Source organism: Coregonus clupeaformis, chromosome 16 (genome assembly GCF_020615455.1).
Source record: "Coregonus clupeaformis isolate EN_2021a chromosome 16, ASM2061545v1, whole genome shotgun sequence".
Lineage (NCBI taxonomy): Eukaryota > Metazoa > Chordata > Actinopteri > Salmoniformes > Salmonidae > Coregonus > Coregonus clupeaformis.
Window position 1 is genome coordinate 48535745 of NC_059207.1, and position 16175 is coordinate 48551919.

Genomic DNA, 16175 nt, shown 5'->3' on the forward strand with positions numbered 1-16175 from the left:
AATTTGAATGCACAGAGATACCGTGATGAGATCCTGAGGCCCATTGTTGTGCCATTCATCCGCCGCCATCACCTCATGTTTCAGCATGATAATGCATGGCCCCATGTCACAAGGATCTGTACACAATTCCTGGAAGCTGAAAATGTCCCAGTTCTTCCTTGGCCTGCATACTCACCCATTGAGCATGTTTGGGATGCTCTGGATCGACATGTATGACAGCGTGCTCCAGTTCCCGCCAATATCCAGCAACTACACACAGCCATTGAAGAGGAGTGGGACAACATTCCATAGGCCACAATCAACAGCCTGATCAACTCTATGCGAAGGAGATATGTCGTGCTGCATGAGGCAAATGGTGGTCACACCAGATACGGACTGGTTTTCTGATCCACACCCCTATTTTTTTCCCCTAAGGTATCTGTGACCAACAGATGCAGATCTGCCCCAGTCATGTGAAATCCATAGATTAGGGCCTAATGAATTTATTTCAGTCCATAGATTAGGGCCTAATTTATTTATTTTAATTGACTGATTTCCTTATATGAACTGTAACTCAGTAAAATCTTTGAAATTGTTGCATGTTGCGTTTATATTTTTGTTCAGTGTATGAATATCGTAAATATCATTGATTCTATGACGTACAAAACAGTAATAGTATTGTGATACTTTATTTCTAATTGCAATATTAGGTGGAAATGGTAAAGCTATCTCTGTACAACTAGGCCTTTCTGTATCTGGTTAATATGTAAATGTGTACTGTATACAGGACAGAGAGGTGCCTTCAGTGGATGAGAATGTGCAGACTGTATTTATTCTATGGAAATCAATGGGAAGTGCAATGTCTTGAAACTACATGACACTATCATTGCTGAATAGATGATATTTCATGTTGATGCTGTCCAATACTTGATTTTGCACAATTAAACGTGAATGTACTAAATTAACTAAGATATGACTGCAACTAGGCTACTGAAAATATGTTGGTTGTTGTTGCCTGTTGGTTTTATTGTAGCAGAGGCCTCTTCGACTGTATTACATTCAGTATGACGTCATATCACCACCTCCAATCCTGTGCCAGAGACCCACAGCTTCCGGTTACAGGCCGTAGCTTTCTCGGGTTTTCATCCAAGCTGTGTATTCTTCGGAGCGCGTGAGAGGGAAGCCGATTCAACGGAGGGGATCTGCGGGGAACAGATGTGACAGAAATGTCTGGTTTTTGGAACAAGTTTAGCTCGTACTCGATGACGCAGCTCAATGAAATGCTTGAAGATGATGACAAACTTAACAAAATTGTCCAAGAAATGGAAGAGGTAAGCCACTGTAATACATTCCCGTATCACTTCAGTTTACTGCCGCAATGTTTACATTTTTCAAGCCTTTTGTTTTGCTTTCGCCAGCATTTAGGGTAGGTGCAGGGTAGGCAACTAAGCAGTTAGGGAAAGTCGAGAATTAGCAGAACTATATATAGCATACTTTCCAATACATTGGACAGATACAGTAGCCTACCGTCAATGTCAGGTTTTATTTTTTACTGTTTGAAGACCTTTAGAATGTTGCTGTCGAACTCGAAGTAGCAAACCTTCCTGGAACTCGACATGTTTCGCAACATTGTTGGCAAAAAATAAACAAACACTGTTACATTGTCAGCGATTGACAGTGACAACAACATAACAATATTGCTGCAGTTAAAATGTATAGTATCCATGCTTGTCTTGGCAGCAGACTGATCAGCAATATATTTTGTGAAGAACGTTACTTGGAGATGGACATGAAAAGCGCAAGAACACTTCCTCTCTGGGAGTGTCAACGGGAATTATGGTTGGTGACAATGCAATAGTACCTATGTTGCCAAGCTGCAGTAATGACACGACAGACAGTTCAGGAGGTCAGAGGTTCTGTTTGTGAACTTGTGTTCACACTTATCTTTGTTTAAATTGACGCAATGCCAAGGTCAAGGTCATGCACTTGTTTTACAAAGATAACGTTTTATCTTGTATAACCAGCTGCCTTTTTAGCCCAAAGGAACCCTGAATTAAGTTTGGTAGTAAATACATAACACAGCTGGCTATAAAGTCACTGATGACAACAATCATGAAATTGTCAGCTGCTGAATGAACTTTACTGTCAGCTGTGCTGAGTCATGGCACTCGGCTTAACAACACAGAATTACTTTAAGTATGGTAGTTTATCTTTAATATAAACTTATCCATTGCTTATTATTGATGCTTGCTTATTCCACATACTAAGTTCTTAGAGTTCTCCTTCTTGGTCAGGATTTCTAGTAGCACACCTAAGACAAGAACAAGCTGTCCCACTGTATGTGAGGGTGAATTACATAGTTGTTCCTAGACATGAATTCCATAGTATTCTCCTTTCCCCTACAGATGGATCTACGTAAGCTGTAAGGTCTTTAACTTACCTTGTAAAATAATCAAGGAAACCAGCGAGCATTGATTTGCATGTATCTCGATGTGCTATCACCAGAGAACAGCTTTTATAGTCCCAGTTCCATTTTGAATCCTCCCTGTATCTGATTCTAGCTGCCAATGGTTTAATTTTCCTCAGTATGATGCAGTTTGTGGTAGTGGAGTGGAATGCCAAAGGGCTTTATATCACAGCTGATTGCTGTAGGTTACCAACCATAGACCTACATCATTGCAGGTTACATAGGGTGGTTATTAATAGACCTGGCAGTACAGAGTAGTTAGTCATAGGGTGCATCCCAAATGGCACTCTATTCCTAAATAGTGCACTACTTTTGACCAGAGCCCTATGGGCCGTGGGGAAAAGTAGGGAATAGGGTGCCTTTTGAGACACAGCATATTGTGAGAAGTGCTCCTAATACCTGGAAATGCAGTCCTGACTAACTCAGGACACACCTTATTAAGTAAGTTGGGAAGTTCTGCACCTTTATTATGTGTGTGTTGACTGTAAAGGGACAACGGTGGAACTGCTGGCTGTCAAAGCTCTGAACGTACACCAGGGATATTATTTCCTTTTAACTGGCGACCCACAGGCCAGATCCGGCCCGTTTATTAATTTAGACTGACCCTTTGATCAATTTTGAACATTAATAAGAGATCTGCAAAAGAATCCCCGCCAACATCCGACTTTAGTGCCAAAATGACAAGCACTATTGTGGTTGTCTATAGTGTGGCTTCTAGTGGTTTTTATTGGTTTCTAGCGTGTATGTGGCATGTTATTCTGTTTTCTTCATATGAATTTGGCTCTAGTATTTGAGTGGTTTAAGCTACTAAATATTATGACCCCATTCCTGAAAGCTACGACTCTTAGGAACACGTACAGTGCATTCAGAAAGTATTCAGACCCCCTTGACGTTTTCCACATTTTGTTACATTATTTTTTCCCTCATCAATCTACACACAATACCCCATAAGGAGAAAGCGAAAACAGGTTTTTAGAAATTTTTGCAAATGTATGAAAAACAACAACACTGAAATACCTTATTTACATAAGTATTCAGACCCTTTGGTATGATAATCAAAATTGTGCTTAGGTGCATCCTGTTTCCATTGATCATCCTTGAGATGTTTCTAGAACTTGATTGGCGTTCACCTGTGGTAAATTCAATTGATTGGACATGATTTGGAAAGGCACACACCTGTCAATATAAGGTCCCACAGTTGACAGTGCATGTCAGAGCAAAAACCAAGCCATGAGGTCGAAGGAATTGTCTGTAGAGCTCAGAGACACAGATCTGGGGAAGTGTACCAAAACATTTCTGCAGCATTGAAGGTCCCTAAGAACACAATGGCCTCCATCATTCTTAAATGGAAGAAGTTTGGAACCACCAAGACTCGTCCTATTTTTGGTTGCACCTCGACTCACGTTGGTTGAGCGCCCTCCGCTTCTTTCCTAATTACTTTGAGCAACATTTCATTTTAAGAAAGGTGCTTTATTGGTGTGTTTGCGTTGCTTTTTTGTACAGTTCTTCCGAAGAATAATCGCATGTGGAAAATGTCCGCCCACCTGCAATTAACCTCTTTTACGTCTGGCCCCTGTACGAATATAGTTGAATATCCCTGACGTACACAATGTAATCTGAGCAGGTACAGTAAGTAAATACACGGTGTACTGCTTCGGTATGGGAATGCATTGAATGCTTACCTTTAAATATGGACACGTTTACGGTTCATGCTAGCTAACTAACCACTCTTTTGCACATTTGGAAACACACACTCACACACTGCTCACTCTTTGTTCAATGGGTGTGTGTTCTGGTTATTTGAGATGATAGGAACAATGTCACTGCCTCTCGCTGGAATAACATTAATCTCTTCTCTATGGCCAACCTTGGTTAATATCATAGCTACATACTGACAGTTCATATTTGTCTGTCAGTCCTGGCATGTGTGTGCCGTGCCAGGAGATATATCTTCAACCCAACACAGCCAGCTAAGAATAGCATATCAAGCAAGGAAAGTTCTTTTTGAGCAAATGTAACAGGGAGGATCTCAACACCGGGTGGTGGTTGACCTAGTTCTCCGTCACCACGTGTGTCCGCTGATTAACTTTGTATTTTAACATTTCACATGAAGTGAATTTGAGATTAAGCCGACTTTGTACAGTCATTCACCCCCTCTGTGAATTCCTTCCATGATCAGTCAGTCAGTCTCAGTGGGCAAATCCTCCCTCTCAGTAGAGCGCTGTAGAGAGGAGACGTGTTGTCACTTTGATGTGGTTCGAAAGAGAAACGGAAGGAAGGAAAATAACATAACCGCAGGTATGAGCCAGTGTCACTTACTTGAGCAACTGTGATTTGCAGATATGTAGCTAGACCTATACCAGGCCTGACATTGAGACATGTAGTCCTCTTTATCTCGCTCCCTGTTTGGCCAGAGCTCTAGAATATAATCATCTCTAGGACTGAGCTCCAGAGGAGGCGCTAAGTGAAAACCCTCTGTTTGGGTGAGATGCTGGCTGCTGATGCTGCCTCTGGCCCTCTGAGCTGTGGTCCTGTATTCTTAAATCATCTGAGTAGGAGTGCTGATCTAGGATTAAGTCCTCCCTGGCCATGCAGTCTGCTTGATACAGATATGGCCGCTGTACTCAGTCCCCATATAGCTAAAAGCCTCTGCCTTCAGCATAATAACTTAATTATGTTGTTATATGGAGGGGTGTCTTAAATGTGAAGAAAAAAGGAATGTATTGAACACAGTCTGTTTGGTGTGACAGTTTTGGTGTTCTCTGTTAAATTTTTCCCTCATGTACTGTCACTGTGAACAGAGAAAGTGGAGTCTTTCAGAAAGCATTTCCTTCCCCTGCAAAATATGTGTTTGGTTTGACAGAATAAGCCTGCAGTTATGGATGCTATTTAAGGGCCTACTTTTTTTGGTGCACGGTGTTGGAGTGGCTAATTGAGACGTGATTCTGTTCTCGGAAGCTAGTTGAAGGGCTTGGTTTGGTCAGCTCAGGACATGGCAGTGCAGTGGCGGAAGCTGTAAAGCACAGTGGTAATAAGTGTACTTAGCCTCTGGCCTTGTCTGAAATGTTGTTTTCTCTCAGTCACCCTCCAACACACTGCCCAGCGGCCCAAGCCCACACTGCTGTCTGGCTTCTGTCTTTCCGTTAGAAGATAATCCGTTTTGGAAGTAGTGTTCTACTGCCTATTAGGCTAGTTTATGTATTTTCAGAGCTGGGCAACATGATGCTATTCACGCCCAAGCCACTAGCTATTTCTGTCCTTGGAGAAAATGTAGCTTGATGTGACTGTGAATTGAGTCATGTGGGAACAGATCTTGAATAGTTAGTTAGTCATCAGCCGCTTTTTAGTGTTTAGATTCTTGGCTCAAATTAAACTCCACATTAATATTTTCTTCACGTGACTAATTTGAGTTTGTTTTTCCATAATCCACATGCCGTGGGCTTGTTGTGAGAAGTCACACTGCAGGTTCTAGCTTTGAGTGTTGACAGGACAGGCACAAGATCTGATCCCTACCCATCCTGGTGTTCTGATCCCTACCCATCCTGGTGTTCTGATCCCTACCCATCCTGGTGTTCTGATCCCTACCCATCCTGGTGTTCTGATCCCTACCCATCCTGGTGTTACCTTACAGTGTGTGTGTTTGTGTATCCGCACGTCTTACCGTGTGTATGTGTGTCTTTTATAATGTCTTACAATGTATCTCTGTGTGTCTTAAAGTGGAACTGACAGCGTTTTAACTACTTTGCAGATATGAAACAAACAGGAAATCAGTCTAAAATATCAAATTCATAGTTTATGCTACAAAATCAACTTTATAAGAGGTTTTAAAAATAGGTTATATTTGACTCAAAATTCCATGATGTAGAGTAAGGCATTGTTGGCAGAATAGATGGATGCAGTTCAATGCATGATTAATATAATTCACCAATACATTTCTTGGTAGTCCAAAAAATATTGCTATCAGGTTATAAATCACAGCTGACCTGGTACATTGTTTGCTGCCTCCACCCATTCAGGATGCACAGTTTGTTTCAATGACTCAATATTTTGGACAAAAACTGACAAATGTAACCAAGGCTGGGAATGTCAATACAATCAAACTAGAAAGGACAGTGACCACAATTCAATCATAACATGGCTAGTAGATTAGTGTATCTATTTATTTTGCTCTTTATTTAGCAAGCTAAAAACACATAGCTTACTTTAGCTACCTACCACCCATACACAAAAAATGTATGCACGTATGACTGTAAGTCGCTTTGGATAAAAGCGTCTGCTAAATGGCATATTATTATTACCTAGCTAACTGTTGGGAGGATGTCAGCTTTCATCATTTTTCGGTGGCTACAGCTAGAGATGCAGGTGTCATTTAGTTAGCTAGCAAGAAATGGGTATCACTTTGCTAGCTAGCTATGCTGAACTTGAATGACTGTTATCCACAATTAGCATGCATATTTCTTAGTTGTCAACCAAATGTACAGTACCAGTCAAAAGTTTGGACACACCTACTCGTTCAAGGGTTTTTCTTTATTTTTACTATTTTCTACATTGTAGAATAGTGAAGACATCAAAACTATGAAATAACACATATGGAATCATGTAGTAACCAAAAAAGTGTTAAACAAATCAAAATATATTTTAGATTCTTCAAAGTAGCCACCCTTTGCCTTGATGACAGCTTTGCATACTCTTGGCATTCTCTCAACCAGCTTCATGAGGAATGTTTTTCCAACAGTGTTGAAGGAGTTCACACATACAGTGGGGAGAACAAGTATTTGATACACTGCCGATTTTGCAGGTTTTCCTACTTACAAAGCATTTAGAGGTCTGTAATTTTTATCATAGGTACACTTCAACTGTGAGAGACGGAATCTAAAAAAAATTCAGAAAATCACATTGTATGATTTTTAAGTAATTAATTTGCATGACATAAGTATTTGATCACCTGCCAACCAGTAAGAATTCCGGGTCTCACAGACCTGTTAGTTTTTCTTTTAAGAAGCCCTCCTGTTCTCCACTCATTACCTGTATTAACTGCACCTGTTTGAACTCGTTACCTGTATAATAGACACCTGTCCACACACTCAATCAAACAGACTCCAACCTCTCCACAATGGCCAAGACCAGAGAGCTGTGTAAGGACATCAGGGATAAAATTGTAGACCTGCACAAGGCTGGGATGGGCTACAGGACAATAGGCAAGCAGCTTGGTGAGAAGGCAACAACTGTTGGCGCAATTATTAGAAAATGGAAGAAGTTCAAGATGACGGTCAATCACCATCGGTCTGGGGCTCCATGCAAGATCTCACCTTGTGGGGCATCAATGATCATGAGGAAGGTGAGGAATCATCCCAGAACTACACGGCAGGACCTGGTCAATGACCTGAAGAGAGCTGGGACCACAGTCTCAAAGAAAACCATTAGTAACACACTACGCCGTCATGGATTAAAATCCTGCAGCGCACGCAAGGTCTCCCTGCCCAAGCCAGCACATGTCCAGGCCCGTCTGAAGTTTGCCAATGACCATCTGGATGATCCAGAGGAGGAATGGGAGAAGGTCATGTGGTCTGAGACAAAAATAGAGCTTTTTGGTCTAAACTCCACTCGCCGTGTTTGGAGGAAGAAGAAGGATGAGTACAACCCCAAGAACACCATCCCAACCATGAAGCATGGAGGTGGAAACATCATTCTTTGGGGATGCTTTTCTGCAAAGGGGACAGGACGACTGCACCGTATTGAGGGGAGGATGGATGGGGCCATGTATCACGAGATCTTGGCCAACAACCTCCTTCCCTCAGTAAGAGCATTGAAGATGGGTCGTGGCTGGGTCTTCCAGCATGACAACGACCCGAAACACACACAGCCAGGGCAACTAAGGAGTGGCTCCGTAAGAAGCATCTCAAGGTCCTGGAGTGGCCTAGCCAGGCTCCAGACCTGAACCCAATAGAAAATCTTTGGAGGGAGCTGAAAGTCCGTATTGCCCAGCGACAGCCCCGAAACCTGAAGGATCTGGAGAAGGTCTGTATGGAGGAGTGGGCCAAAATCCCTGCTGCAGTGTGTGCAAACCTGGTCAAGACCTACAGGAAACGTATGATCTCTGTAATTGCAAACAAAGGTTTCTGTACCAAATATTAAGTTCTGCTTTTCTGATGTATCAAATACTTATGTCATGCAATAAAATGCAAATTAATTACTTAAAAATCATACAATGTGATTTTCTGGATTTTTGTTTTAGATTCTGTCTCTCACAGTTGAAGTGTACCTATGATAAAAATTACAGACCTCTACATGCTTTGTAAGTAGGAAAACCTGCAAAATCGGCAGTGTATCAAATATTTGTTCTCCCCACTGTATGCTGAGCACTTGTTGGCTGCTTTTCCTTCACTCTGCGTTCCAACTCATCCCAAACCATCTCAATTGGGTTGAGGTCGGGTGATTGTGAAGGCCAGGTAATCTGATGCAGCACTCCATCACTATCCTTCTTGGTCAAATATCCCTTACACAGCCTGGAGGTGTCATTGCCCTGTTGAAAAACAAATGATAGTCCCACTAAGCACAAACCAGATGGGATGGCGTATTGCTGCAGAATGCTGTGGTAGCCATGCTGGTTAAGTGTGCTTTGAATTCTAAATAAATCACAGACAGTGTCACCAGCAAAGCTCCATCACACCTCCTCCTCCATGCTTCACGGTGGGAACCACACATGTGGAGATCATCCGTTCACCTACTCTACGTCTCACAAAGACAGCATTTGGACTCATCAGACCAAAGGACAGATTTCCATCGGTCTAATGTCCATTGCTCGTGTTTCTTGGCCCTAGCAAGTCTCTTCTTATTGGTGTCCTTTAGTAGTGGTTTCTTTGCAGCAATTCGACCATGAAGGCCTGATTCACGCGGTCTCCTCTGAACAGTTGATGTTGAGATGTCTGTTACTTGAACTCTGTGAAGCATTTATTTGGGCTGCGATTTCTGAGGCTGGTAACTCTAATGAACTTATCCTCTACAACAGAGGTAACTCTGGGTCTTCCATTCCTGTGGCGGTCCTCATGAGAGCCAGTTTCATCATAGCACTTGATGGTTTTTGCGACTGCACTTGAAGAAACTTTAAACGTTCTTGAAATGTTCCGTATTGACTGACCTTCATGTCTTAAAGTAATGATGGACTGTTGTTTCTCTTTGCTTATTTGAGCTGTTCTTGCCATAATATGGACTTAGCCCTATTTGCTAAAATACCATCTTCTGTATACCAACCCTACCTTGTCACAACTCAACTGATCGGCTGAAATGCATTAAGAAGGAGAGAAATTCCACAAATTAACTTTTAACAAGGCACACCTGTTAATTGAAATGCATTCCAGGTGACTACCTCATGAAGCTGGTTGAGAGAATGCCAACAGTGTGCAAAGCTGTCATCAAAGCGAAGGGTGGCTACTTTGAAAAATATAAAATATATTTAGATTTGTTTAACACTTTTTTGGTTACCACATGATTAAATATGTGTTATTTCATAGTTTTGATGTCTTCGCTATTATTCTACAATGTAGAAAATAGTACAAATAAAGAAAAACCCTGGAATGAGTAGGTGTGTCCAAACTTTTGACTGGCACTGTATTTGGCATCGATCAAATGGGCAGGCAGGCAGTTCTCATTCAGTTGTCACTGCCTGTCAACACACAGTCCAGTTCAAAGTGAATGATGGCAGGCCCGTGTGGCAACTGGCTTATTTCCATATAGGCCTACTGTAGTTCTGATTGGTTATGGTGCACCGGTCTGTGTATGGTCCGGTCTTGGACAAGACTGACTAATTTTTATTAGGTTTTATTTACTGCAGTGTCTAATAATTGTCCAAATGCACGGCCGCTTTCCCACTATATTGCTATAGAATTTTACTCTACGTCATTCTCAAACATTCTATGAAAGTATGAACATATCTAAGTGCTCACTTGTCAGGCGTCATATTCTTCCTGGGGGTGTACTGTATATGAACAGATTTTTATGAGATTTCATGTTGCTAAAACACTGTCAGTTTCACTTTGTCTTACACTAAGACACAGACATATTATATCTGTGTGTGGGTCTTATAATGTGTGTTGTAGATGCAGGAGGTGCAGCAGACCAAGGAGAGGATCCTGGCCAGTAACCGGAGCCTGGCAGAGCAGAATCTTCAACTGCAGCCAAGACTTGAACACCAGAAGAGCCAGCTCACCAAACGCTACAGCTCCCTACAGGAGAGCTTCGAGGCCTACCAGGTCCACAAGTCCAAACTAGGTAATGCATGTTCGCTTGTCTGCAGAATTCAAGTACATTTCTCACTGGAGCAAGCAAGCAGATAAGGACATTTGCCTAGGATGGAATCAATGATATAGTAAAACCTGCGAAAGAGGGAATGTAAACCATCAAGGACCACTTTGGAAATAAGTGTTTTAATTAATACTTTCAAGTGATATCCTCTGGGTCCACATTGTACATTTTGTTGAATATGTCTGTTACCCTAAATAAATTCAATTCAAAATTCAGGGAAAAAACAACCCTCCCCAGAGCAACAAAAAAAAGTTTGACAACCCCCACGTATTTTGGACCACCCCACAGTAAATTCCGATCTGTCCCTTACAATGAAAACGCAAGGTATTTTTTGTAAAAATGATGCATGGCCATCATATTTCTAATGTTTATCATAGAAAGAATGTAGCTAGCTACATTTCGTAATGTTGTACTTAAAGTTAATCTTGCATTTTAAGTACCGGAGAAAAGTAGCTACACATCAGTCAGAGCGCTAACTGCTGATTGAATACCCGTTTCTGAATTCTCATCCGAGTGGAGAAGTTCAACTGAAGCACAAAATGTGTCTGCCGAGCAGAAATTACAATAAGAAGCATTTTAGGTCTGCGTTTACTTATGCGTTTTATCTTTTTTCCCTAAGCGGAAAACAAAGAATTCTTCATTAACGCGACCCCTAAGTTTAACTTGCTAGTTATCTAAGTAAATGGCTGAATTAATAAGGTGACGGGGCATCATATTGTGTTAGCTTTCTGAAGCGTTTGAGAAGTCAAAGCCCTTAGGATGAGTAATTCTTTACACACAATACCCTATAATGACAAATTGAAAACATGTTTTTAGACATTTTTGCAAATTTATTGAAAATGAAATATCTAATTTACATACAGTAAGTATTCACACCCCTGAGTCGATACTTTGTAGAAGCACCTTTGTCAGCGATTATAGCTGTAAGTCTTTCTGGGTAAGTCTCTAAGAGCTTTCCAACACCTGGATTGTGCAACATTTGCCCATTATTATTTTCATAATTCTTCAAGATCTGTCAAATTAGTTGATGATCATTTCTAGACAACAATTTTCAGGTCTTGCCATAGATTTAAGTCAAAACTGTAACTCAGCCACTCAGGAACATTCACTGTCTTCTTAGTAAGCAACTCCAGTGTAGATGTGGCCTTGTATTTTAGGTTATTGTCCTGCTGAAAGGTGAATTCATCCCCCAGTGTCTGGTGGAAAGCAGACTAAACCAGGTTTTCCTGTAGGATTTGGCCTGTGCTTAGCTCCATTCAGTTTCTTGTTTTATCCTGGAAAAACTCCCCAGTCCAAGAACTATTACAAGCATACCCATAACTTGATGCAGCCATCACTATGCTTTAAAATATGGAGAGTGGTACTCAGTAATGTGTTGTATTGGATTTGCCCCAAACAACACTTAGTATTCAGGACAAAAAGTGAATTGCTTTGCCACATTTTTTGCAGTATTACATAAGTGCCTTGTTGCAAACAGGATGCATGTTTTGGAATATCTTTATTCTGTACAGGCTTCCTTCTTTTCACTCTGTCAATTTGATTAGTATTGTGGAGTAACTACAATGTTGTTGATGCGTCCTCAGTGTTCTCCTATCACAGCCATTCAACTCTGTAACTGTTTTAAAGTCACCATTGGCCTTATGGTAAAATCCCTGAGCAGTTTCCTTCCTCTCCGGCGACTGAGTTAGGAAGGATGACTATCTTTGTAGTGACTGGGTGTTTTGATACACCATCCAAAGTGTAATTAATAACTTCACCATGCTCAAAGGGATATTCAGTGTCTGCTTAAAAAAAATGGTTTACCCATACCTTTCTTTTGTGAGGTATTGGAAAACCTCACTGGTCTTTGTGGTTGAATCTGTGTTTGAAATGTACTGTTCGACTGAGGAACCTTACAGATAATTATATGTGTGGGGTACAGAGATGAGGTAGTCGTTCAAAAATCATGTTAAACACTATTGCACAGAGTGAGTTCATGCAACTTATTATGTGACTTGTTAAGCACATTTTTACTCCTGAACGTATTTAGGCTTGCCATAACAAAGGGGTAGTATACTTATTGACTCAAGACATTTCAGCTATTCATGTTTAATTTATTTGTAAACATTTTGAAAAACCATATTTCCACTTTGACATTATGGGGTATTGTGTGTGTGTGTGTGTGTGCACGTGTGTAGGCCAGTGACAAAAAAATAAGAAATGTAATCAATTTTAAATTCAGGCTGTAACACAACAAAATGTGGAAAAAGTCAAGGGGGGTGAATAATTTCTGAACGCACTGAACATTTAACTTTATGACCTGGATTGCCTGTCTATGCAATTCATTTATTTTTATTTGCGCTCGTTAGCATATTTAGCTAGCAGCCTCCATGGAAATGCACTATTACTTGTGCTAATTGTGTTAGCATTCTGGTAATAGACGCCCAATGTGCATATTTTGCGGGGGGTAATACCGTAAATCCCGGGATGAGAGAAGGACGATATGAAAATCTGTATACCGCCCATCCCTATTAATTGTGATTGCTTAAAGGTTTGAAAAGGTTAAATGCCTATTTTCTGGATTGCCAAATCCGTTGACAACTCACTCGGAACTTTTGAACATTGTTGTTTACTGTCATGGATAGTTTGAGACGGTGGTTACATAATGTTTTTCTCTTGTTTGTTCTTCCATTGGATCATGACACGCAGACCTGACCAGTTTCTCCAGTTCCTGATTTTTCCATTAGAATGCCCCTGGGGCCAAATAGTGGCCTTAGCCCATTATCATTTTCCTTCCCGCAGTAGCTGATCTCTGCCAGTATTGAGCAGGATACAGCATTGACTTAGATCCCAGCTATACTGCAGTAGCAGAGAGGTAGAGAGTACTGTATACCCCCATACTGGCACACCTTCACAGCACCTTTTGTGGAGTGAGTAATAAATTGAGTGCCGATACCTATGACCTGGTATGACACAACGGTTGCCAGTGAGGCCACTCTGAACAGCATGCCAACATTTCACTACTTACTTTGTTCTAGTGGGTGTAGTTTAGCACTCACTGATAAAGTCGGTTTGACTTTGTATTCTCCTCTAGTCACAGGAGCAGTGATTTGGAACTCCCCAAGGCATGTACGCTGCCATTTTCCATCTTGTAGTTGAACAGGCTTTCTGTCTCTCTCTGCCTCCTGTTGTACACAGAAGATGGTATTATGCTTTTATATTCCCATGCTCAGTTTGTGTGGCCGTTAGGCTATTTCATGGAATTCAGTAAACAAATAAACGGCGATAGGCAGCGCCTGGCCTCCTGCCATTTGTTTGTTGAATGCGAGCAGGCTTTTGTCAAATGTAGATTTCCCTGTGTGCTGGCTGTCCTAGCAGCAGATGCCTGGGGAGGACAGAGTAGAACAGCACTACTGCATCCCAAATGGCAGCCTATTTCCTATGTAGTAAACTATATATAGGAAATAGGGTGTGTCACAGTGTTTCCTCTGCGTTCATTTAAGTGTGGCGCTGCACCACAGCAGTATCATTGCCACCACACCAAAAGAAACATCCTATTTCTACCAAACATAGTTTCAATAAAGTTGTGTAAAGCACATTCGCATTTCTTGGTAAATAGATAATCTGTCTGGGTTCAACACAGTTCTGAAGGTTATTTACCTCTGTGAGCTGTGGCAGGCAGCCTGCAACTCAAGAAACACAGCGCGCCAGTGCGCGAGTGACCAGTGCTCGATACAGACGCTCTGCGGCGCAAAACACAATTTATTTGATTCACTTCAGAATGCACCTGCGCGAGAAACGGCACGCCAGGGACCAGTGCGCGAGTGACCAGTGCGCAATACAGAAGCTCTGCGGCGCAAAGCACAATTCACTTGAATCACCTCAGAGTGCTCCTGCGTGAGAAACTGCAAGAAATGTACGTTAGCTTGTTTGTTTGACTAATGTTAGCTAGCCGACTAGTTAACTACATAAGCTAGCTATAACCTAATAACTCTACTAACATCATTTAGATCTTGTCACGGATTCAGCCGAGGCTGCCCCACCTCCTTGCTCGGGCAGGCTTCGGCGTAAGTCGTCACCGGAGTACTAGCTACTACCGATCCATGTATCTATGTTCGACTTGTTTTGTCTTAATTGGTCACACCTGTTTTCCATCATGTAGTTATGTATTCCCTATTTAACCCTCTGTCTCACACTGTGTGTTGTGCGTGTTTGTTCATGTTTTGGTTGTCATTAGTGTGCGGGTTTGTTCCCTCCCTGCGTGGAGGTTGTTGTTCATTATTTTACCAATGAGTAAAGTATGCCTTTTTATTAGCTCTATGACTTTTTATTAATCATAACCCCATATCATATCATCATTCTAAACGTCGTAACCTCCTTGCATCTGCAAAAACTCCAGCCTTACTAGCTAAATAAATAATAACACATGATAAACATACACACACACTGTACAGATTTTGGACGGGAAACTTAATACGATGGAAACAGGTCCCTAGCGGACTGACACAATATGGCGGCTTGTTACAAAGGAGATGGAGGGAGAGGGGCAGAGAGGGATAGGGATATAATACTTTGTTACAGGTAGAAACTACTCTCATATTAATCATATACTTTGCACATGAACCGCCGCCCGTTTGGAGTAAGAAATCATGAATGTATTTATGTGTGAATGTCTTGGTTCTTCGTGTATCTCTCTGTCGGAACCAGGCCTTCTTGGACGGGTTGGTCGGGCCTTTCCGCAGTACGCTTGTAAGGCAGTAGCGTAATAGGATGGTTTGAAAACAGTAGTAGAATGGTCCCAGTTAAATTCACTTTTCTATATATGGTACTTAGGACAGCTAATCAGCCGTTCCAGTGATTGTCCGGGAGGGGAGTTTTGTTCTCTACCTTGTGTTGCGATTCAGGGTTTGAACCACTTTGAACGTGAGCTGCAGCTCGTCGTCCTTCTGGTCTGATATGTTCAAACCATATTTCAGAAAGGGCTCTGTGTTTCTTTAGATAGCTGCAGCACTCAACCTTAAATTGCATCCTGTATACTATAATAATTTTACCAATATGTTATTGAGCTCATTTCTGGGGGTGGAAATAATATTTTAGATGGTTTATTTGATTTTTTTCCTTTTAAAAAGTCACCAGAACCAAGCTTTTCAGTACTTCTACATATTTTGTTTTGGGGAGGAAGACCCTGGAACCCCCCAAAAAAGTGGGACCCCCCCCCACCCCCGCTAACTTTTCCCCCACAGCGAACACATTTTCCAGTGGAAACATTGGTGTGTCATTTGGAACGCATCCCATAGCAAAAAAACTGATGGTCTCCAGGCAGAATCAACTAAGTATTGTTTGGTCTGTGTGTTTCCTTTGCATACAGTGACTCCCCCACCCATCCTTCACCAAGGCAACGCCAAAGGGCCTATTTGGGAAGAGACTCCCATTGTGGTAGTGAGTGGGG

At 41.6% G+C, this 16175-nt stretch overlaps 1 protein-coding gene across 1 annotated transcript in view; it reads left to right on the forward strand.

Moving 5' to 3' along the window:
* The first annotated feature begins 1175 nt into the window (after nt 1–1175).
* Nucleotides 1176–16175, forward strand: part of LOC121584210 (vacuolar protein sorting-associated protein 37B-like) — a 32342-nt gene continuing 17342 nt past the window's right edge. The window contains exons 1-2 of the mRNA XM_041900040.2: nt 1176–1310; nt 10543–10714. Coding sequence (XP_041755974.2) covers nt 1206–1310; nt 10543–10714 — 277 coding nt within the window. The 5' untranslated portion in view covers nt 1176–1205. The remainder of the gene's footprint in view (nt 1311–10542; nt 10715–16175) is intronic.